The sequence below is a fragment of the Lytechinus variegatus genome, chromosome 10 (assembly GCF_018143015.1).
Source record: "Lytechinus variegatus isolate NC3 chromosome 10, Lvar_3.0, whole genome shotgun sequence".
NCBI classification, from domain to species: domain Eukaryota; kingdom Metazoa; phylum Echinodermata; class Echinoidea; order Temnopleuroida; family Toxopneustidae; genus Lytechinus; species Lytechinus variegatus.
The window spans coordinates 25,528,663-25,553,648 of NC_054749.1; the positions used below are offsets into that span (position 1 = coordinate 25,528,663).

The 24,986-nt window shown below is 36.0% G+C and overlaps 1 protein-coding gene across 2 annotated transcripts in view; it reads right to left on the reverse strand.

The window, feature by feature from the left end:
* Window positions 1-16,910, reverse strand: part of LOC121422346 (cytohesin-1-like) — an 84,098-nt gene extending 67,188 nt beyond the window's left edge. The window contains exon 1 of one of the 2 annotated variants that reach the window (XM_041617332.1): window positions 16,583-16,910. In XM_041617332.1, coding sequence (XP_041473266.1) covers window positions 16,583-16,706 — 124 coding nt within the window. In that variant the 5' untranslated portion in view covers window positions 16,707-16,910. Of the gene's footprint in view, window positions 1-7,061; window positions 7,069-16,582 lie in introns of those variants that run through there. The other variant, XM_041617334.1, reaches the window with a different exon arrangement.
* Between the last annotated feature and the right edge of the window lie 8,076 nt (window positions 16,911-24,986).

Below are 24,986 nucleotides of genomic sequence, written 5' to 3' on the forward strand. Positions count from 1 at the left end.
TGTTATCTATGTTGCTCAGAATTCTCACCTATGCTGTTTTGTAAAATTCAACGGAAATTTTATTCATAGTCATAAGGACATTTTTTTTTTCTCTAATTATTCTTTTCATTATTCATTAATTGGAAATCCTATTCCAATTTCAGTCAAGCCAAATTGTACCCGTAACTGTAGTAAAAACATAGTTTAGTCGAATTGATATTCGATATTCAGTATTGATAATGCTGCTTGTTTGCCATGGGTATGGTTTTCGATCGAGTCACCCCAAAGAATAATAATAAACTTTGGTAAAAAAAAAAAAAGACAAAACAAAACAAAGAAACCTGCCCCTCCGGCAAATTTCGCACTTTTTATTTTATTACTGATTACATCACTACCATGAATACGATACGCATTGCTTTATCATTCTGAAATATGTTTTATGACCAGTTAAGAGGTGTCCTCCAGCACACATCGAGAATATTGTAATTGATATGGATTTTGTCACTCGACTATTATTGCTATAAACCTTTGTTTTTATTTACCAAATGGCCATTTTGCACAGATAAATATTCCTAGATTTATGATTTCTTATGTGTGTAACCTGTTGAAATTATGAGCCTTGAATTTTGCGATCATGCATACAGTATTTTTCCCGCCACTTTTTCAATTCATCCCATAAACGACAACTCTTTTTAGCTTGACCCGTCCAATTAAGCATTGTCTCAAATAGGATTACGATTGACTTGTCAAATATCTTTTGAACGGTTTGTCATGAAAGATTTGGTCGTTAAGTGAGCATGTATTAGAACATGACTAATGATCATGGGTAAACTGCATTGACCTTTGCCTAATCCTTTTATTTCTCTTCTCTCTCCCTTCACAATGGCAAATCATTACGTAACACATACTGCACAATCGAACGACAACCTATACTGAAAGTCAAGTTTTTGTACTTGCTCTGTAATTACAAACGCTATTGGTTTTATTCATAAAACAACCATTGTTTGTTTTGCTATTAATAAAAGAAAAGAAAAGGAAAAAAAGATCTTTGTTCGATAAAAAGAAAGAAAGGGAGAGAGAAGGGGAAAAAACCCTTTCACGTATCATCACCAGTATGTTGACTATGCTTATACAACTGTATGTCTATTGAACTGCAATGGTTGAACCATTATCGTACTTAACATTCTTTTAGTATTTTTTTTCCCGCCATTTCTCAAATTTCATCCCTATATACGCCCACAACTTGTATGTCAACCATTAATCTCTCAATCCAATTAAGCATTGTTCCAAATTAGTTTACGATTGACATGTCAAAATATTTTAAACGGTTTTTTCTTTTATATAAAGATTTGGTTGACATGCGAGCATGTATAAGAATATGACTGTTGACCCTGGGCTAACTGAATAGTCCTTGCCCGATCTTTTTATTTATTTCTCTTCTCTTTCCGTTTACAATGGCAAAATTCATTACGTAATGCATACTGCAAAGTCTAGTGACAATCTGTATAACAGAAACAACTTCTTTTGTACTTGCACTGTAATTACATTCTTCAACGTTGTATGTTTTATTCATAAAACAAACTTTATTGTGTTTTTTTCCTATTATAAGAAAAACACTTTGAAAAAAAGGAAAGAGAAGAGAAACATTTTACCCTTTCATGTATCATTGCCAGTGTGTTGATTATACTTATGCAAACTGTACAATATGTCATTTCAACCACCTGGTTGGAACAATTACTTTTAGTCTCGTACTTAACATTCCTTCATATAGTATTTTTCCCGCCACTTCTCAGTTCATACCTACATACGGCCCACCTTTTGTGTATTAATCCCTTTATCTTTCTCTATCCAATTAAGCTTTGTCCCAAATTGGATGACGAAATTCATTCTTGGACTTTTAAACTGTCAGGAAAGATACGATTAGCATATTTTTATTTCATAAAAGGTTGTTCTCTATTATTTAATCTCAATGCATGCAATCACCTTGAATTATCGCATCCACAGGTTTCATGTAGGCGTGATTATCATGCACCATCGATCATTCCCCGCCTACCAAATTGTCCATGATTATTATTGGTCGATACGTGAGCATGTAAGAACATGAAGACTGACCATGGGCAAACCTCATTGACATTTGCCTAATCATTTTTTGTTCTGTTCTCTGTCCCTTTACAATTACAAATCATTACGTAATGAAGTTTATGTACAGCTAGCAAAACCAGAATACCGCAAGTGAACTTTTTTGTACTTGCACTGTAATTACATTCTTCAATGGTATTCATAAAACAACCTTTTATTGTTTATATTGTTATTAGACGAAAATTTGTTAATTCAATTGCTTTTATCCTTTGATTAAAAGAAAGGGAGACAGAAGGGGAAAAATATACCCTCTTATGCATGTTGATTACGCTGATACAAGTGTATAAACTGTGCATTATAATGTCCTTTCTACTACATGGTTGTACCATTATCTTTAGTCACGTACTTAACATTTTTCCATATAGTATTTTTCCCGCCACTCCTCGAATTCATCCCCACATTTACAAGAACCTTTTTGTGTACCAAACGCTCAATGTCTCTATCCAATTAAGCATTGTCTCAAAGCGGATAACCAAATTCATTATTTGACTTGTAAACGGTCTGCTGGTGAAGATATGCTAAAAGTTTGTACTGTACCTTCATTTCATGTAAACTCAATGTAATCAATTTGCATTATCTCATCCCCAGGTTTCAATCACTAAGGCATGGTTATGCACCACTGATCACTTCCCACTCCTCAATGAAACTTTCGATTAAACAATAGTTGGCGGGTTCGTGTAGTCACTGACCTTGTCGTCCCCACCAGTCTTTTTGACAGTGCTTATCATCCTTTTAATCAATTGTTTGTTTGTTTTTGTACTTCAACATTTACTTCAGCTACTCTAAATGATCGCAAACTTAAACAAACTTTTATGTTCGTTTATGACTGTCTTAGCAGTATTTTGTTTTTCTAAGATGTGAGAAACCTAATCGTTTCTGGCTAATGGATCTGACATCATGTTTGCTTTTTTCCCTTCTTTTCATTTTTCTTGATATTCCTCTCTCAAGCATACCAATTCATATCCTTTCAAAACAGATTTTTTTTTTTACCGATAGAAACCACTGTAAATAATCAAATGTTCGATATATAGCTGAATTTAAGCTCTGTTTGTTAATTATGTCTTGTCTCGATTCCCCCTTTGTTAATTCTAAGTATTGCTGCTGAAATTGTTTTATTGTATTTTTTTTTTGGTGGTCGGGCTTTGCTCTTCTGCCTATTCATCATTGACCAAGATGGGTCTTATTCATTTTGTACTTGTATATTATGTTCCAATTGCTGATACACGAGCACCACTTTCAAACATGAACACACCTTCACGCACACACACAATCACCTGCACCACTTGCACACTTGCAGTTGACCTCTCTCCAAACCTCCGGTACTTTACATTTTCACGCCCCCCTGTCTGAGTCACATACCTTTACCCCGGACATCATTATTGAGAATTCGCAAGATAGCAAATATTACACTCCCCAAGAATTTAATAACAAATTTAATAATACTTCAGACAATATTTCACTTTTTCATGCAAACATACGAAGTATAAATAAAAACTTTGAATATTTAGTTAACCTCTTACACTCATTAAACAACTTTCCCTTTTCCGTAATTGGCTTAACCGAAACATGGTTACATGAAAATTCCCCTGATATTTTTAATCTGCCTAATTATAATTTAATAAGGACTGACCGTAAAGAAAGAAGAGGTGGTGGGGTTGCCTTTTATATTTCACATAATCTTAAATTCACAGTTCGTTCTGATGCAAAATTATCTCATGCAGAGTCTTTGTTCATAGAGATCGAAAATACTAGTTCCAAAAACATTATTATAGGATTGATTTATAGACCCCCTAATTCAAATACAGACCTCTTTCATGATGAATTAGAACAATTTCTTTATAAAATAGGGGATGAAAACAAACATATTTTTCTACTCGGTGATTTTAATATTAACTTCTTGCCATCAATCGATAATAATAATGCAACTAATTTCATGAAATTGATGTACTCATTTGGCTTCCTTTCTATCATTAATAAACCCACCAGAATTAATTTAAATTCATCAACTCAAATTGATAACATTTTTTCGAACATCCATAATAGCAAAGCTATCGGAGGGATCCTCTGTTCTGAAGTTTCGGACCACCTACCTATATTTTTATCTTGTAAATGTAAACTATCTTACCCAAAATCCAAAAAAGAATATTTCTATCGTAAAGAATCTAAACAAAATATTGAACTATTAAAGCAAGATTTATTTTTAGAAGATTGGGAAGACGTTTACGATGAAGTAAATCCCAATATTGCCTACAATCACTTTAATAATAAATTAAAACATTATTATGAAAAAAATATCCCTTTAGGTAAAGCTAAAACCAAACGTAATAAACCCCAAAATCCTTGGATAACAAAAGGTCTACTGAAGTCAATACAGACACGCAATCGACTCTATAAGTCCCATTTGCGCAATCCAACTGATAATTCCTTAAAAACATATAAAATATATCGTAATAAACTAACTAAATTGATTCGAATATCCCGAAAATTGCACTATACTAACAAAATAAATAATGCCAGTGGTAATACAAATATAACTTGGAAAATTATTAAAGAAGTCTTGGGTACAAAAACCCACCCTCCACCTAATGATAACATTACTCTCAATGGATCTAAAATACTTCATCCCAGTCTTTATGCAAACTCATTCAATTCTTTTTTTACGAATATCGGACCCGAATTAGCAAATAAAATAAATACTCCCAATGCACATTTTGCAGATTATCTGTCAGATCCAAATCAGGAGTCTCTTTTTCTAACCCCAACGAACCCTTCTGAAATTGTCAACATTGCCCGTACCCTTCACAGTTCTAGATCTTCTGGGTCTGATGGCATCAGTATGTTTTTACTTAAGCAAATAATTCACCCTCTTGCTAGCCCCTTGGCTCACATATTTAATAACTCCTTATCTCAAGGCGTTTTCCCAGATTTATTTAAGATAGCTAAAGTCAATCCAATTTTTAAGAAAGACAATCCTCACGAAATAAGTAATTACCGTCCCATCTCTTTACTTCCAACAATATCAAAAATTCTAGAAAAAATAGTATACACAAGACTTTACAAATTTATCAATAAACACAATATTCTAAATTCGAATCAATATGGTTTTAGGAAATATTATTCAACAGACTCGGCTTTACTTCAAATTTATGACAAAATAAGTAATGCCATAGCAAATAAAGAACACGTAATTGGTATTTTTTGTGATTTAAGTAAAGCATTTGATACTCTTAACCACGATATTTTACTCTCCAAACTCAATCATTATGGAATACGAGGCCAATCTCTCTTATGGTTCAAAGATTACTTGAATAATCGAAGGCAATATGTCACTTTTAATAATAATGACTCTGATTCTCTTTTAGTTCAATGTGGTGTTCCACAGGGTTCGATTTTAGGTCCTCTTTTATTTTTACTCTATATTAATGATATTATAAAAACCTCCTCTATTTTGTCATTTGTCTTATTTGCTGACGATACAAATATATTTTATTCTCATCAAGACCTTAATTCATTAAACTATGTAGTAAATCGTGAAATTTACAAGGTGTCTAACTGGTTTAAGGCCAACAAACTTTCTTTAAATACAAAAAAGACTCATTTTATGTATTTCAGACATCAATCTCATAATATCAACACACCGATTTACATTAACATTGACGGTACGCCTTTAGAACAGAAAACCAATTCAAAATTTTTGGGTGTAATTATGGATGAATTTCTGTCTTGGAACCAACACATACACCATGTTACAATGTGCGTTTCAAAAAATATTGGAATCATTTCAAAGTTAAAATTCCTTCTTCCTCATAAAACTTTATTCTTATTATACAATTCGTTAGTTCTTCCATATATATCATACTGTAATATCGTTTGGGCAAACTGTGGCTCTTCTAAACTAAACTCTATATTTAAACTACAAAAAAGAGCTATCCGTATGTGTACAGGCTCACATTACTTGGCTCATACTGACCCATTGTTTCACAAACTCAAAACATTAAAAATCTTTGATATTAATAAGATTCAAATTGCTATATTTATGTTTAAGTATTTTAATAATCAACTTCCTCAGTCTTTTAATAATATGTTTAGATTCAACAGGTCTGTCCATTCCTACCCAACCCGCATATCTGGAAACCTCCACCTCACTAACCCCAAATTATTAATAACCCACAAATCCATTCGACATTACGGTCCCGATATTTGGAACAATCTTCCAGACAATATCAAATCATGTTCAACAATCTACTCCTTGAAAGCTAATATTAAACGTAACATTATTACATCTTACGCAGCCCCCTCTTAAACTTAATATCTCAACTGCTCTCTGCCGCACCTGCACCTACACCTGCACAGCACCCACTTGATCAATGAAGAACTATTACGTACCTTTTATGAGGCCTCCATCATCATCAAGCCTAATCGCTCACGATGGCGGTCTCCTGTATTCATTTATAACCTTGTTTTGAAAAAATATATAACACATCTTTTTTTTGTTAATATCTATTTACAATATTTATACTATGCGACTATTATTTTGTTATGTATTACCTTTGTAAATATTGTATATATGTATTCTGTAATTCTATTATTTTGTCATGTATTACCTTTGTAAATATTGTATATATGTATTTTGTAATTCTGATATTGATGTGAATGCAGAAATAAATAAAATCAAATCAAATCAAATCAAATAAATATGTAAATAACCTTGGTTAAACTTAAAAGAGGCAATATTTTTTTTTTAAATAATGCTTCACAATTTAGAAAACATACATGCATCCCCACAAAATGTACAGTTGTACATCTTCATGGACATGTAAATTACACTCCATACAAGTCACTGGTGCACATACATACATACATACATACATGTAGGTATGCCAATCGACAAACAAAACATCAGAAGATCATGGTAGCTTTATAAGTGAAACATAATCTTTTACCAAGATGATTTTACACACTGGAAAGTAAAGCTTAAAAAAGTAGTCCGGAGAGCAATGTGGTACATTGCAAACAAAAATGCACTCCAATGAGATCTTGTCCAAACTTTCCGCTTCCAATTAAACCATTGACACGCTACAAACACATCAACGTGGACATGTATGGCTTACTTCTGAACTGTGACTGAGCACTGTACAACATTTCTTGCTATAAAGTAAAGCAAGATACACAGGCCTACAAGTATAAATGTGTGCTATACTGTTATTGTAATAATTACAGGAAGGAAGAGTTTGAAGTTACAGTGAAGCCAAGAAGAGAACAGTTTCACAAGGAAATGTCATTAGTTGATGTACTACATGTAATAAAACCTAATGTGTGTTTGATACCCTTTTCATAAACCTATCCTCCAATTAGCCGCCTAAGAGTAATGCGGATAATTCAATAAAAATTGCGTTCATAAACTCCGAAAATAAGCCGCATTATTTTTACGAGCGCCCGTCCTGAAAAAGGCGGATAATCACCATGACAACTGGACACGCCCCCTCCGATGCGGTTGTGTTGGAAAAGGGTGACCTTGTGACCGCACCATGGCAATTATCCGCATTATTTGGAAATGCGTTCATAAACTCAAAATCTTATCCCGATGCCGCTATTATGCGGATAATAGCAGCATCAGAGTAATGCGGATAACTCTTGTCCTCCTCCAATTTTACGACCAAATTATGCTGCTATTAGCCGCCTAATTCATTTTAATTGGGTTTATGAAAGGGATATAACAATGTAGATCTAAAGATAGTGGGGGATTTCAAGTCCAGTGTTGGTGTTGGAAGCACAAACTGGATTGCTTCCCAAGCTCCAAAACATATTCTAAGTTTGTAAAACTGATCCACATCAAATTATGGACATCTCAACAACTAGTGAGTGACTTTTCAGGACCACCTTCATTTTATGTTTGGTGTTATACCTGTGTGAAAATTGACCTAACAACAACACCAAAAGGTCAACACTGAACTTGAAATCACCCGTTCTTTGAGGTTTGCATGCTAATCATTCTAAAAAGTTGAAGTCTAGATGTCTAAAATCAGATATTTACAATTTTACAAGTATGGGTGCGTAAATATAGATCTGAACAAGTGTACATACTTGTAGGCTCTTCTTAGGCCTACTTGTATGAACACTCAGTGATCTTATGTGAAAGTAGGCTCATCATGTGAATTGTGTATTTGTTTTTCAGTTGTGAAGGAAGAATGAGCATTGATTTTATAGGTAGTGGCATGTTTAATTGTTTATGAACTATTTAGGAGATAAAATGTATATGTAGGCCTACTCAGAAAAGGGTATTATTTGAGAAATGTAGTATAGGCCAAGGTGTTTTGGGGTGTTGTTGTTGAATACCTGCAGTTGAGTAACCCTCGCCCATGTAAAGTAAAACTTTAAATTCCTGACAAAGTAATTGTTAATGAAATAGCCTATTTCAATTACAAAATTATTTCTCAGGGGCAACAAACAATGTCATGTCACCTCAAGCCACATTATAAATTGAAGACATCATCACCATACCTCAATTTACTAGTGCCAGCCTGAAGAAAACATCACCTCACGCCCAACAGGGTCAAGCTACTTGCACTTTACCCAGAGACAACACAAGGCCTTGTTCCCCTAACAAGCCCTGCACTAAAACACAAGGGGGTTAGGCCATGCTTGGTCCCCTTTACAACTGATGCTTTCATTATCGAAATCCATGGATGTGTAAGCGGATCAAGTGAGATTTGAAACTCAACTTCTCAAGAATCTTCAGTTATGTAAAGACTTTCTGGCCTAATGAGCATCAGGTAACAGTTATATCTGTATCAATTGCTAACAGTAGGGTACAGAAGCTGAGAAAGCAATCTTTTTAAAGTATACATGTACACAAGCAAAAGGTGATTGGTGTCATTTTGGTGACTCGGCTTTATGGATGTACATACATGTACATGGTCCTGTTCACGGATAGGGTCCACTTTTTGTCAACCTAGGGGTCAAATTTTCAAACCCAATTAAACATTATAATTGTTGTTTTTCTTAAAACTTTGGATTATAAATTTTTATGAAAAATTAATTCTGGACCTTAATTCCATCTGCTATACCTCATACTAAACCCAATCTCCTGAACTTACAGCAATATTTTTTCCAAAAAGTGGTACTTATTCTATTACATTTTTCAACGGAAGGAATGGACTCATGCCAATTCTTCTCTGAGTGATTAAAGCACATTATTTTTGCTGCCCAAGATTCAAATATGAATGTTCTTCCTTAAGATTTACCAATTTTGTAATGCTTTTTGGCAGGATTTCAGTAAAAAATGTGAATGTGAGTTGCAAAAGTTTTGTTTATACATTCAAGACCAGAAGAAAAGACTATAATATGTCATTGGTGAATTACCCTTCCCACAGTGATAACCCACAACGAAAATGGGCTTGATTATTGTACTTTTTGTAAAACCACAGATTTGATGTTTTTATTGGCAGGACGTGACAGACTATTGTGAACAGAATCTGAGCTAGTAAGAATTTTTTAAACAAACTTGACAGGGTTATTTAGCTGATTTTATGATTGGACAAGCGAAAAACGCCCCATCAACATTACCATACCGACATTCTTTTTTTAATGAGGGACTATACATGCACATGTACATGTATGTACTGGAGTATGCAGAACAAAGTAAAATGTTGCACAAGAATCACATATTACATGTAGATTGATAGATGTTTTATATAGTCTTTATTTGTATAATTTTCAATGTTTGTGTTGCCCTAATAAGGGTCTGGCTTTGCATTTGGTATTTGGCAGGACGTTACATGTGAACAGATATACATGCAGGACGTTACATGTGAACGGAAATGTCACATAATTTTCCTTTTTCCATACATCTTTATGTACATCCATGATTAGATAGTCAGTGAATGCACCTTTTAGTAGTTTTGTTTATTCAAAACTTGCTTATTAAACTGAATACAAACACTTATAATTTTTGCATATGCATGTATGTATACCTTCATCAATCACAATATTGACAGTGAGAAACACTATATTCACATTTTTCTTCCCCTCTAGCTGTCAGATGCAGCCAGAAGCTGAGTACTTTTTGGAATCATTTTCAAAAACCTATCTTTAACTTTTAGGGACAGTTTGAATAATGCACTTTATTCACTATTTCTTTTATAAGGATTGTTACTTCTAGGTATTTTCTCATCATGACCCCACCTTTTCTGACAATCTTGACCCTGATTCTCTGACAACCTAATTTTCTGTTCACTTTTTGAACAGGCAGCATGCTTAATATATGTATCTACTCCCTAGAAGGACCTGTCTTCTTAATCGCGCCCTTACTGTCAGAACCTTGGCCATGCAAAGCTCAACATTTTGTCTGTGCCATTTTGGCCCCAACACTCTTGGTGAAAAATATTTTGGTTCAGTCCCACACTCCCGTGCACTCCCATTATCAGAGTGGATTGGGAGTTGTTAGTGACTGTACAGTATGAAAAAGGGGGAGATGAGAAAAAAGGACCCCCATATTCTTTTTACTCCTTCCTCTTTTCATTTGTCGGTGATGGGAGTCATTGGCCATCTTCTCTGAAGCTTGCTAATGTAGCGTTCTTGCTCCCAGTTATTTCCCTGTCACAAACCTCCAGTTGCTTCCAGTCCATCCTGACCCAGGGTAATGACACTGCACTAGGTCTCTGCCCATCATCTCTTCTCTTTTGTAGCCAATCTGATCTTGTTCCTAGTCCTTGTTCTTTTTAAAACTAGGGTCATCCTCCTACATGCATGTGAGGGTGATTGATGAAGGCAAGAGCATACATGTAGCCTCTCCAGTTTTTGGACAGGAAGCCTAAACCTCTCTTCTTTGAGGTTGCACATTATATCTCTGCTTCTTTTAGGGACCCTTCATCTCCGATGAGACTTCTCTTGATTGCTTGGATGCAGAGGAGCAAATTAACCCTTCAGATTTTTCAGCATGCAGGACCAAATGGTGTCTACTAGGTCTCCTAACAGCTCCAGATTTGAGGTCTTTGCAATCTGATGCAGTGAACAGGATGTCTCTCACTTTCCTCATCACACTTTTCAACTCAATTCTGCGCTATCGCTCAGCTTTTGCTACATATACCCAAAGATGTCACTGACTTTTCGGGGCTATCCAACTTCCAACTGCTTTCTGATCTACTGGGATGATCTTCTTGATATGACTAGCCCATCTTAAGCTAGCTTCTCTTGGAGTCCTTGAAACTACACCTAACCTTTACCACTTTACTACTTTAACACAAAGTGTTCTTCTGGTAGCAACTGCTTCTGGTCATTGTTTTCTCTATTAAAGCCCTGTCATTCACCCATGGACTGACTTGATGGGGGAAATATTGGTGTTCACCTCTTTCCAGGGCTTCTTCTTAGTCAGGAATCAGAGTCAGACTGCCACCACTGGTAAAGTTAAGCTTTTCTTCTCAGCCCCTTCTCTTCCTTCCCATCTGTTAGAAAGAGAGGTCTCTTGCCTAGTGTGGGAGCTTGTGTGGTACCTGGTGAAGGTGAAAGTACACTTTCAGGGCGATCAGTTTTTCGCCTTGCACGAGTTCTTTCTCCTGATTCTTGCGTTTCATCTCATGATTTAGTGTTTAAAGCCATCCAGGCTATGTCACCTGATGCCCTTCTATCTGGTGATATGCCTATAGGTCCATGGTACATGTGGTTTCTTCTGGGTTCTTTTTCAAGTCAGAGAGTTTATTTGGTGAATGTATGTAAGAAGCTTCAGGCATTTGACCTCTTCCTACTTGTCGTTGCTTGAGAAATATGCCTACTGGCTAATAGATATTAGCTCCTTCTGCCCTCAAGGTAATATCTTCTACTGCCAGCACCTATCAACTCCATTCTCCAGGGATATACCACCCTGGATTAATCTGTGCCGATCTGTAACTATTGGATAATCTATAAATCAGAAAAATTATACCCGATTTTATTATTTACAAGAATCATGTATCTGTCCGCATCACTTCCATAATCCCCTCTCCTTGAATATATGTCATACATTATGTTGACACAATCATTAATTAGCTTTATGACAAATGATTTGGCACAACAAACTTGTCACTTTACAACTTGGTGAAATCTAATAGAGCTAAAATTTTAGATTCAGCTGTAAGTGCATGTCAAAAGGATTGGATAATGATGCAGTGGTTAGTATATGTGTGTGTGTGGTTGCACCTGTGAGTATGTGTGTGTGGTTGGGTGTACATGTATGTGTATCGTAAATAAGCATGCTGATATTTTGCCTTGTGGCATTTATTTGACACTGCTGACTGGGGACATTACGAAATTCAAGATTTTACGTTCACATCAATTATGTCACGTCCTGGCTGAAAAATTTTATATTTCAATCTATCAGGGCCACTTTTTTATTATTTATTTGGCAGTGTAATGTTCTGTATATAGTTCCTTGTTCATTATTTAATAAAAACAAAAAAATAAAAAATATATTCACACAACAAGTAGTGTTCAAATTAACTTTTGTTCACAAGCCCCATAGGCACTGTATAAGCACAATAAGTTATGTTTAAGGTAATAAAATAGAGCAATTGCATTTATTGAAAATGTATCTAAAACAGAAGACCAACATTAAAACAAAGAATGTTTGCAAATAATCAGGAAAAAATAGAAAAATAAAGAGAAGCATATCAAAACGTGGATAAATTTCTGTTCACATTTGTTTTGTCACGTCCTGCCACTTCAAATACAGTTATTTCCATATTTCACAGAAGTAATGTACACAAAATTAAAAGTACATATTCGAACATTTTACCAATGCAGTAACTGCAAACATACTAAAATTCAATGATAGACTGATATTTTTCTAGTAGATACAGGCATAAGATGGGAAGGACATGACAGATGTGGCAGGACGTGACACGTGTGAACAGAAAAATTAGATCTAGTACTGTGAATGCATTCAAGCATATTTCCAATAAAGTTACACCTGACTGTGTAGACTTAGGAATTGTGCTAATCATGAATAATAACAGATGGATCCATTGTCGAGCATTATCACGAACAGGCTCCGAGCAAAAATGGCAGGACGTGACAAAATTGTGAACAGGAAACTGTGAACAAAGATCAAGTCCTGCACAGCTTTGTCAATGTTAATCATTGGACAATGATTTTCGGTACATTAAATCTCTATGTTCTATGTAACATTTTTGCATGGTTAATGAAACATTTCAATTTCAATTTTTTTTTTATAGGTCAGGGACTTGATAACACTCAAATGTGAACAGAAAATGTCACGTCCTGCCACTAAATTTCATTGGCCTAAAATTCATATTTCAGAGGTTCCTGTTTATATGAAATATATATGATATTCAAGGACAACTAATACTCTCAACAAAAAGAACCAACTGAAACTGATGGACTAATCATTGTTAATTTGGCAGCTTTAAACATTAAATTCCATTTTTGAGGTTGACACCATAAGTGATCACTTTGGTCACATTTGAATATTTTTCCACCCAAAGGAGAATGAATCCTGTTAAGCTAGTGGAGGTAGGACCTATTGGTATGTAACTAACAACAATGATAGTTATTCTCCAACTCATTTATTTTTTTGGCATGGGGCCTCTAAATGGAAAAAGTCTAAAGTGGACCCTATCCGTGAACAGGACCACATGTATACTGACTGAGGAGTGTCAACTGACTGAAAACACCAATTCCAATTTAATTCCCTACTAAAATGTGTTAAAGTAAGGGTCCACAGATGAGAAATTAAATGATATCTTCCACAAAGATAGCAGGAAAGTCTACGCATATTTTTTTTGGGGGGGTGGATCCCTGGGTCATAATAATGAATAAGAATAAAACATCAAAGGTCAAGAGTTTTTAAACAATTTAGTGTTAACCCATATTCTAGGGGGACTTTTAGGGATGAAAGCTAAAGACAGGCCTGCTTTGTACATTTAAGCCCCTACACATAATTGTAAACTGACGCAAAATCTGTAATACTGTGAACGTACATGTAGTAGAAGTACATGTACAGTAGTAGTTAGTACACGGATTTATCATATTAAGTTTTATCATAGTCGTCAAAGGCTAACTTTGACCGTCCAGCTAATCAGTACATAATACATGTGGATTTTTTTTTTTGTAAAGCGGAGAACAACCAGAGTTTATTGAATATCGTTTTAAGAAGTTCAGAGCTGCGCTCGCCAGGCCTAATAAATCCCTCGCTTCGCTCGGGAAGCTGCCGCCAGGGCCTCAACAAGAGGCTACCTATGAAGTGGCTTCGTATGTCTCTTCCATGGAAATAAAAGGAAGCTCGATGGTGGCGCTAATAAAATTCACAACCTTCATTCAGCTCATTGATAGTTTTATAACTGTGTCTTAATTCATTTGTAAAATATGCACAATTTCTATGATTGTTTGATAAATTAAGGACACCAATAAATGCAATATCTTCAAAAACATACTTTTAGATAGCTGATAACACTTTTTGGAAATTATTTGAAGCAATGACAAATTTAAAAAATAGAAAAATTCTATGTGCCTTGAATGAAGGCAACAGTGCAAGCCTTTGTTTGTCTGTCAAAACAAACGGTCCACCAAGGTCTATACAATGAAAAGACTGGACATTTTGCCGACTTTGCATTATGCTTTGCATCGATTTGAGTGTAAAATAGTACTTTTAGTGCCTAGTCTTTCCCTTGTAGTGTCTATGATTTGAACATATAAATCAGATGCCCTCTTCAGGAAAAAAAATCGGAATCTGCGAGTGACCTCCAACACTCGTCAACGAAAAGAAAAATCAGCGTTTTAATTTATCCATTTAACAAATATTTGGGAAAAGTGGCTTCATACCGTTCAGTAAGTTTCATCACAAAATTTGATATGATTTAAAATTAAAAACTTCGCAAATTCAAGTAATTCTATGCATTGTGCCTTTTTTTTTCTAGGGTAACTGTCAGACATTTTCTAGACTAAGTAAATAACAGTAAAATGCACGCGTATGGTATAATCATCAGCAAAATAATATAATAAGTATGTTTTTTAAGTTACTGCATTTATTGGTGTCTATTTTAACAAACAACCATTGGAATTGCGCATACAATGAATCAAGAATCTACATGTAGTTTTAAAAATACAGACAAGCTGAATTAAGGTTGTGAATTGTATTAGCGCCACTAGCGACCTTCCTTTTATTTCCGTGGGAGAGGCAGGCAAAGCCACGTCTATTTTATGTCCTTTTATGTTTAAAAAATATATGTTAAAAATTGAAAATGGAACGTTTTTCACCAGAAAAAGCCCTGGTGAGTAGCGGAACGAGTTTTGGGTAACATTATTTGTGTTATGAAGCGATGTTAACCGACAACTCTAAATCCATAGCGTAAACACGTACGTGGTGCGAGGTTCATATCTGTACTAACCTAGACCAAAAGCTTCGGTCTCTGTAAGTCTGTTGTTGGTTGTTCCGCTAAAGTCTGTTGGCTCCGCTCACCAAATACAGAGACCGAAGTTCTAGCTCAATCTGTATACCCAGTTGTTGTGTGTCCGGACAGGTTGTGTGTACGGACGATCAATTTTAGAAAGTCATTTGGAAAAATTTACAAGTAAAGTTTCATCAATTTTTAGTACAAAATGTTAGGAAATATTGTAGAGAACAAAATAGAAGATGATTACATCTATTGAATTCATATTTTTAGTGTAATCCAAAGACAAAAAAGAAGACAAAAAAGAAGGCTTCAAAATTATAAAGTGTCCGGGCACCCAACCCCCCATCCTACAGGGGACTCTATGGCCAATTGGCCATACATTTATGTATTAAATTTGGATAAAACAGGGAAGGGAAGTTGCGCGACAGCCAAAGTAAGTCACTGTTTTTTCCCCTTTGATGTTTTTTTTTTCTCCGTTTTGGTGCACTTCAGGCCAAAATGGAATAATAATCTTAATTTTGGTACAATTCTTTTTATAAATTTTATGAAATAAAGACAAAAATCTACGAGCCCCGGTGGGGGAATTTTGCATTGTAAGTCCCTAATTAATGGTGGCTGCACGATAGCGAGCCGTCTGTGTACGACTACAAGGAGAAATCTAAAAATAGGCCTAATTAATTAATACTCCTCAAAACAGACGGCTGCCAGCTGTCTAAATATGTCATTGAATAGGTTTTAATCGGCCAAATCGTGGTTTTGGAAACCACTCATAGATTTGTGTACGCGCATTTGTGTACAAAGTAAATGGAGGTGGAAATAGGGAACCGTGCGTGCGACTGAATAAAGCGCTGCTGTATGAAGTGAACGGTGGTTACCTATATCATGTCATGATAATGCCTTTTAATCTAAATACCGTAAATGTAAATGAAATTCAGCAACACAAAGCCAGAGCCATGAATGACAAAGAAGGCACAGCTTTTACAACAAGTTACTGCACTGTGACTGTCAGCCAGTCCAGTGGTAGTATGAAGACATGCGAGAGACCGCCAATGGCAGTGCGCGATGACTAATTGACCTACCGGGGTGAAGCTGGGCGTCGATAGCAGCATATTCCTGGTGATCTTGCAGCCCCGCAGCAGAATATTCAACGTCAACTGGACCTGGAGACATGACAACCGGACTTTCCGTCATATTTTCCAACATAAATATTCCGAAACACGTAGACAAAATATCACCAACTGTTCGAGTGAATCACTTCAAGTCGTTTTATCTCAGCAACTTGAGCAGAACAGTCCAATATTGTCGCTGGGAATACGGGAAATCAGCGGTCTGTTTGCATGACAAGACACCGACCAGCGAAGCTACAGATCCCGAACCGTAATTACCTGTACCGTACGCGTACCCGGAAACTGAACTACTACCCCAACGCGTACGCGTACGCGGCGGCGCTCCGGCTCTCCTCCGATCCGACCGCCGATGTCGACTCACTCGAGATCGCAACGCGCGCTCACGGCAGCTTGCTCAAGCTGATGGCGCTCTTCAATTCGGATTCGAAGTCGTAACATCGTCTCGTCGTGGAGTAGGCCTCCGGACTTGCCCCTTTATTTCATTCCGAGTTTCATTCACCTGTTGCCTCCTCTTGTCCTTCTTTTTTTCCTCCTCTTCCTTTCTTTCTATATTTTTTATTTCCCCCTTTTTTACACCGCCGGGGGGGGGAGAGGAAGATGCGGCTCTGTATAATTCATACTGGTATTCGTATATAAACTTTACAAGCAAAGCAGTGTGATTATGATTATGCCCCTCCCTCCAAAGGGCAAGCAAAGTACAACTTTGAGTTAAAATCTGCCACGAGGCTATAACTTTCTCTAATGACCCAACCAGGGTCCATGCTTTCATGCTTTTGACCAATGAAGCAACAAAATATTTTCCATATGAAATTCCAAGTTACGTTGGGAATTAAATTGCAAATTAGTAATGCAGATCGAGGTTGGAACCCTTGTCACGTATCTCAGATGGTGATGCTTAATAAGGTTGGTCCACACGTAATCATAATTATCATCTTAGTAAAATCTCGATCACACACACATACACACCCACGACCCACCCACACCATGGGTGGCGATCCTGGGGGCGGGGGCACAGTGCTCCCCCCTCCACTTTTTGAAGCAATGACAAAGTACCCGCAAGAAAAGTGCCCCCCTTTCGAACGTGTACTGTGCCCCCTTTCACATGAGGAGGACCCGTGTTAGGGATTACCAAGTGCCCTTTATCATAAGTGAGTTTTTTATTTCGAAATTCCCCCTTTCGAACAGAAGGGGGGCTTGGGGGCTTTTGTCCCCCCCCCTCCATTTTCACGACCAAGAAAAAAAGAAAAGAGACTGAGGGTGAAATACGTTATTTTCTTAATATTATGTTAAATTCTATCACAACATTGGATTTTCATTTATAAAAATGCCAAAAAAATTTGCTTGCTCGCTTGCATATTACGTAATACATTATCAAGCCCTGATCAAGCCCCTCAAATTTTTGGCTCATTACGTCACTGTAATAAGTCATTTCTTCTGTTTTAAGTTCCCTTTTCCCCCACTTTCAACTTCGCTCCGCCGCCCCTGACCCACACACACATCACCCTGTCGCCACTTTCTCGCAGACATTGCATTATTTCAGAGCGTTGAATGTCACAAGAACCGTCAACCTCATCATCTCACTCCCTCGTAAGCATAATTTTAGGGGATGGTTACAAACATAATCAAAAGGGGATGTCATAACATATCCGTCGCCTCCCCCCCCCCCCCCATAGTTACCAAATATCAGCGCCAGTGAACAGTGCAGAGTGAAAGGGGGAGCGTTTCATTTTGTCGGACAAGACAGTTATCAATCTGTCAACTTTCCCTGATTTTGATTGGCTGAGAAGCGTGACTGTGTACTGTCGGATAAAACGTCTGATATAAGTCATCTCATGAAAAGCTCCCCTGATGTCCACTGGCAATGAAACATGTCGAAGTCAATTATTATCCTGGGGCTCGTTGAGAAAGAGTTGCGTTTAAACGCAACTCCAAAAATCATGCGTAGCTTGAGTTTCAACCAATCAACAGCGCGCATTTTTGACTTGCGATTGATTTTTTGACTTGCGTTTAAACGCAACTTTTTCTGCAACAAGCCCCTGATCTCACAAGAGTGATGTTCAACGACATCACAACCTACTTTTTTTCTTATGTTAGTACATAAAATCATATTTTTTTCAAATTATTTCATACTTGTGTGAATAATATGTCTCCTTTATAATTAAATAAGTGACAGCAATAAATATCTAATGCACTAAATCAGTTTTCAACCCTTTTTTCTAGTTCTTGGGGGAAAAATTGAATAAAATAATTTCATATAATAAAATACAAAAGAACAAGTGGGGATGTGACATCATCAGCCTACCTAATGAATATCCATGAAATACTGTTTTCACAAAATATTGCTAAACTTTAAAATTCAATAACTTTGTTATTTGTTATCTAATTTTGATGAAAATTTTCAGCATTTTGCTCAGTGAATTTATGAAGCTATAAATAATTTTAGCCCGGACCATCCCTTTAAACATGGCCGCCCGACTTGGCTGATCTATGGGGTATATATTCCACCCCCGGATATTTTTAAGCCGAATGTTCATTTCAAACTTTGGGTCTCTTTAGTATAATTTGAATTATTATTTTTTCTTTCACCTACATAATGACTATTGTTTATGATGATTGAGTTTCCTTTTAACCGCGATCACTTGCTGTTATAATTGTCTCTAATTACTAGCGTATAAATGGGGGCCTTATGGCCACGGTCCCCCCCCCCCTCCCCCAAAAAAGTTTTACGAATAAGAAAGAAAAAGAGATCAAATAGAAAGTAAGGGGAATGTGGAAAGTGTTAGATTCGTTTGGTGAATATTATGACAAAAATCTGTCTCAAAAGTAAATTTGTTATTTTTGCTCACTCGATCCTATGTATCCTTTTGATTTTGTCAAAGAATTTTTACTTTAACTGCCATTATCTTGCACTTTCTTCGATTTCTACTTATTTATTATATTATATTTTTTGGCTTTATTATACGATACTGCCTCTGATGACCATTTTTGGCTATCTTTTTAATAAAAAAAATGCTATCCATGCAGTATTTAATATATTGACAGGGAGATTTTTATACTGTGAATTAAAATCACTCATCAAATTGATTATGCTGGCATTGAATTATATTGAATTATATAAGCCAGCATATTGCTGATGTACACAGCAAGCCGATTTTAACTCATTCAATTTTCTTCATATTTAAATATTTGTTAGAACGGAAACTTTTCTTCATATCTTCAACTAATTGCAACTCATGAAAATGGAATGTTAGAGACCATGAAATATAGGATTACAATATTGTTGAATTAATATGTCGGCACACATAGTTATTACAGGGTTATTAGTTATATCGTTTAGGACATCAGGACAGGCCCTTTTCTTTATTTGAAAATCTGCGAGCTCTGCATGGAAGGGGCGCCCCTCTTTCTAAGTGATTAGTGGTCGTAGAAATATTATCATATTAATAAAATGCACTTTAATGAGATATCATTATCATAATTATTTATTTAATTAGTTATTTATTTGGGGGGTCTCTGAATCTATTTTATTTTTCTGAAAGTGAGTGACATCATTTTATCATTCGGTTTCTTTCTCTTTTCTGATATAAGATTTTTCAATATATTCTGTAAAGATGATATACCTCCTGGCTTCAAAACACTTCATTTTGTGTCTGTATTATGTAGTTGAGAGTAATATACATGTAGTAGTATCTGGATAGAAACGGAAAGGGGAACAATATTCTCGACGAACCACTTTCTTGCTTTTGCCGATAGAGGGCAAGCTTTAGAAATACTCAGAGTTATTGATAACTCTGGAAATACTATACTAGGTATCTAAATGTCTTGTTGAACAGGGCTTGTGATATGCACAGAAATGTGATCTATTGATTGTTCTTGGTTGACTCACCCCGAGAGGCATAATCAACTTTCCAATATAGAAAATGTCTAGAAAAATCGATCCAGTATACAGTATCTTTGTCAATGTAAATTAACATGTAATAATTGCTGTATTTTATTATTTTATCCCCAAGTGATATTATTCTTGGAACGTATTGTCACATTTCTTTCTTTCTTTCTTTTTTACTTTTGCATCATTGTCATTAACCGAAAAGGAATTGGTAAAAGATATAGATATCAAATTTGTGAATTAAACAGACATATATGTACCATATTCAATACCAAAATGTTTATGTTGAATTAATTTTCAAAGGAAATTATACTATTTTTCGATATGGCATATTTTTAAGAATGAATTATTTATGAGCAATATATCGATTGCCTTATACTCTTAAACTTTATATCGCGAGTTTTTATGTTCTTTTTTTTAATCCTTTGTTGATGATATGTTGAAATTTAAATGTATTTTATAAAATCTGCATATTGTGAATAAATATGCCCTGATGAGGTATAATGCTAGATGAAAGAAAAATAAACTTTTTTTTCTTTACCCCGCCCCCAAAATAACAGTGCTTTCGAGCACACTCGCTTGTTTTTGCCATTCAATTTCACTTTTCATTGATTTTGGGTGAATGAACTTTATTTGCTCGGCAGCGGTTTTTTTAATCATTCAAATGTGGTCGTAATGGGTATGACAAAAAATCTTGACGTCTTCATGGTGAAAAATTCTGAAATCTCTGTAAAGTCAATGCAACATATGTCCTTTGCTCATACGTTCAACCTAACAACTTCTAGCGTTACATGTTTTTGCAAAAATCATTTGGGAGGAATGTTCATATATTCCCTGTCAAATGAAGCGTCAAATTATGCGTGCATTGCAAACCGTCACGTCACAGGAGTAATTTAATTTGCCAAAGTATTTACTTTCTTTTTTCCATTGAGTGTGCTCACTGCAAACAATGATGTGTTTATTATCCTATGATTGAAAATCTTCATCTTCTTCATCAGCACGTTTGGGTCAATTATAGTGATATTACACAGCAAAAACTGTGGTGTTAACCGGTGTACATAGAGGACCACACCAGTTCTTTTACACCGGTATTAAATAGGTGGTGTTAGTTTTACACCTGCAGGGGTTATTACAACACCTTTGGTTGTTACATTTACACTCTTTGGTGTTATGTTCAATCCTCTAGGGTGTAATTTTAACACCTCAGGGTGTGGTCCTCTGTTAACACCAATTGGTGTCAGTTTTAACACCACAGTTTTTACAGTGTATCACCACCACCACACTACCACCACCATCATGACCACCATCACCACTTACTTGTAAGAAACGACATAATCAAAATTTCTTAACAGCGTTATTACAGTCTACTGTCAGTGTACTGGGCTTTACTGACTCCTGTATTTTTAATTACTACCAGTGTGCAAATCGTGCACTTCACTGTTTTGTGAAAATGAATAAAACTGCAAATTCCATAGCTCTCTTCTTCTACATTTGACTTTGATGACATTCGAGTGTTAACCTTGTTTTATTGTTTTCTCTCTTTATTCACAACAACCTTTCGGTTGGGATGAACTTGACTTTTAAGAATGTCAATTTTAAATACAGCAAATGAGGGAATCTTCGTCATTAATTTGCCTAGTCAAGAATTGTAGCTCTTCCTTCCAACTTTTCAGTAAAGCTAAGTGAAAATATTGAGTTTTTATAATATCATTAAGATGAATTATGGTAGAAAAGTTTCTCAAGAAGTAACAATAAAAATTTGTGCATTTTTAAAAGAAATAAATATTCTAGGTTATTACTGATGCAAGATTGCTTAGAAAATGTCATCCACAATCAACATGCCAAAACTGTACTGGCATGTTTTCATTATATTCACATTGTGCTAAACTCAATCCAGGTGACGAAAATGGCACTAGCTCAAGCCAAAATCAGAATAATAGTAGATGTACTTTATATCCTCTGGAAAAGGGGCTATATATTTATCTCACTTTATTGTCATCATTATCAATATCATTACAATTATTATCATCATCATCACCATCATCATCATCATCATCATCATCATCATCATCATCATCATCATCAGCATCATCATCATCATCGTCATCATCATCGTCGCCATCACCATCACCGCCATCATCATCGCCATCATCATCTTGGCGTCATCTTGGCATATCTGCTTAAATTGCTAAACGTTATAAAAAGAGAGAAAGACATTAATTTTATAGACACAAAGTCATGAAGTGGCACATCACAGCATGATCACATTTTACGACACCCATGTGATTCTTCGAGCTCAGGCCTCAGCTTGGCCGGCTGCGCCTAGCCTCTCTAAATACAATCAATCAGTGGTATCAATGGATGCGTCGATTTACTTTGTAGCGGGACAAGTTTATATATTTACCTCCACTTTTATGGTAGGTGTAAAAAGAAACATCCGATATACAAATTCGATACCTTATAAATTTTCTAAGGAAGATTAATAATGATAAAATCATAATTTGTACTGATATGCATGCATATTCAATTAAATATATATTTAAAATGTCGAACAAATATATCTTTGACCCCCTGAAAAATGGACTATCCCTAACTCCAATGTTTGGGTGCGGTATTTGTAGTAAATGTATATTTTGCTGTATTGTCGCGGCACGGCAGACGAAAACCGAGGACGGAAACCTGAGATAAATGGTCGAAATATTTGATTTCTCGACAGTCTTCATTGTGGCAGTGAAATTAATGTCGTCCCTGGATTTTTGATATAAGTTTTGCATCCAGCAAAGAGCAGTTAAGGTAAGATTAAAAATTTGTTTGGGATTTTTTCATCAAATTTGTTGTTACTAAGTTCTAGCGGAGGCCGATCGCCGAGCGAGCCGAGCATCCATTGAGCAGCCGGCCAGCGACGGCTTCCAAAAAGCCTCTCAGTCGATGCTTAGACTAGAACTGCTCAGCTGCAGCTGCAATCATGACTGTAGTCAGAAACTAGCTCTTAGTTACAACAAAATTTCAGAAACACGGATTTAAAATTATTATACTCTCCTGCATTTTTTTCAGTCAAAAGTATTTCATGAATGATTAAAAAAAATGAAATTATAAAGTTCTTTACATTTAGCAAGAGAGCTAACTAGTAACTCGGCTCAGTTAACTTTAGTTTAAATTTAGTGATCTATCATCTAGATTTGAATCAATGACTTCTTCTAGATCTGTACTAGGCCCTACTAGATCTAGGCTAGATCTAATTTATTTCACAAGCCAGGCTCAGCCTCAGTCGGACCCATTGCGTTGTGGATGGACTCGAAGATCACTTAAGTATAATGCTTACTGTTAATTAATAGTGTTTATTTAGACAGGAATAACCTTCTTTTCTCTGGATTTAGGCCCCTATTTGATTTTGAATTTTATGACATTTGTTGTAACAACTCTGCACAAAGTGTGAAGGTTGCCTAGCCATTACAAGTTTAAGTAAGTCATGAGCCCAGTCCAAAACTCAAAAGTCCCAGACCCTTGGTCGAGGAAGTCTTCTTCCTTTTTGTTGTTTTATACTTTTTTCAGTTTTATTCCCATCTCCAGTTACAAAAACTGTTATGAGTAGGCCTACTCAACCATCCAAGACTGGAACTCACTCATGCCCTCAACAATTGAAACAAAAACCCAAAACAAACTTCAAGGTGAAATGTGCCCCCTGCCCGGCCCAGTTGGCTCTTTTTTTTTTTATGTTAATGTACTGGGCATTGAGAAGTAGATACACTGTATACATTCATAGAAGAAGAAGCCAGCATACTGAATATAATGCGCTACAATATACAAATAGCGAATAGGCATGAGTGCGATGGTGCGAGATTTCGCATGAGGTGAAAGAAAGATGCTCTATTCGGTTGAATAGAGCGTTTCTTTCTTTCACCAAATGCGAAATCTCGCTCCATTGCACGAATAAGATTATTCGCTATTTGTGTTGTACAACGCCTCGGAATCTAGCGAAAATGTGAAAAACCAGAGTTTTTCCCTCCAGTAATCTATGAAAAGGGAGCAAAAATATTGAAAGCGAAAAGCAAAAACCCACAAACCGGGCCCACAAGCGCATGATCTTAGACAGCATGCATTGCGCATTTAGCCAGCGGGCTGTACGCGCATTGTCACCTTATTCAATGAAATCGCATTGTGACATCACCTCCGTGCAATGGTACATTTTGGATGGTACCTCTTGTGTGCAACGGTACGAATGTGTGACATTCAGCCTCCCATTTGATCGTGTACAACAAGCTAAGTAGGCAGTGTACAATATGTAAGCATCTATTATCATTATTATTACCACCAGTGGAACAACTGATGGTACAGAGACTGAAGCGGAGAGAGTCTTTGAGAATGAGATCACTTCATTCTATATAGTCTCGACATGCTCATACTACAATTTTTTTGAGAAAGGCAAGAATTAAAATGGGAAAATGCTTTTATATGCCAACTGCACAGCCA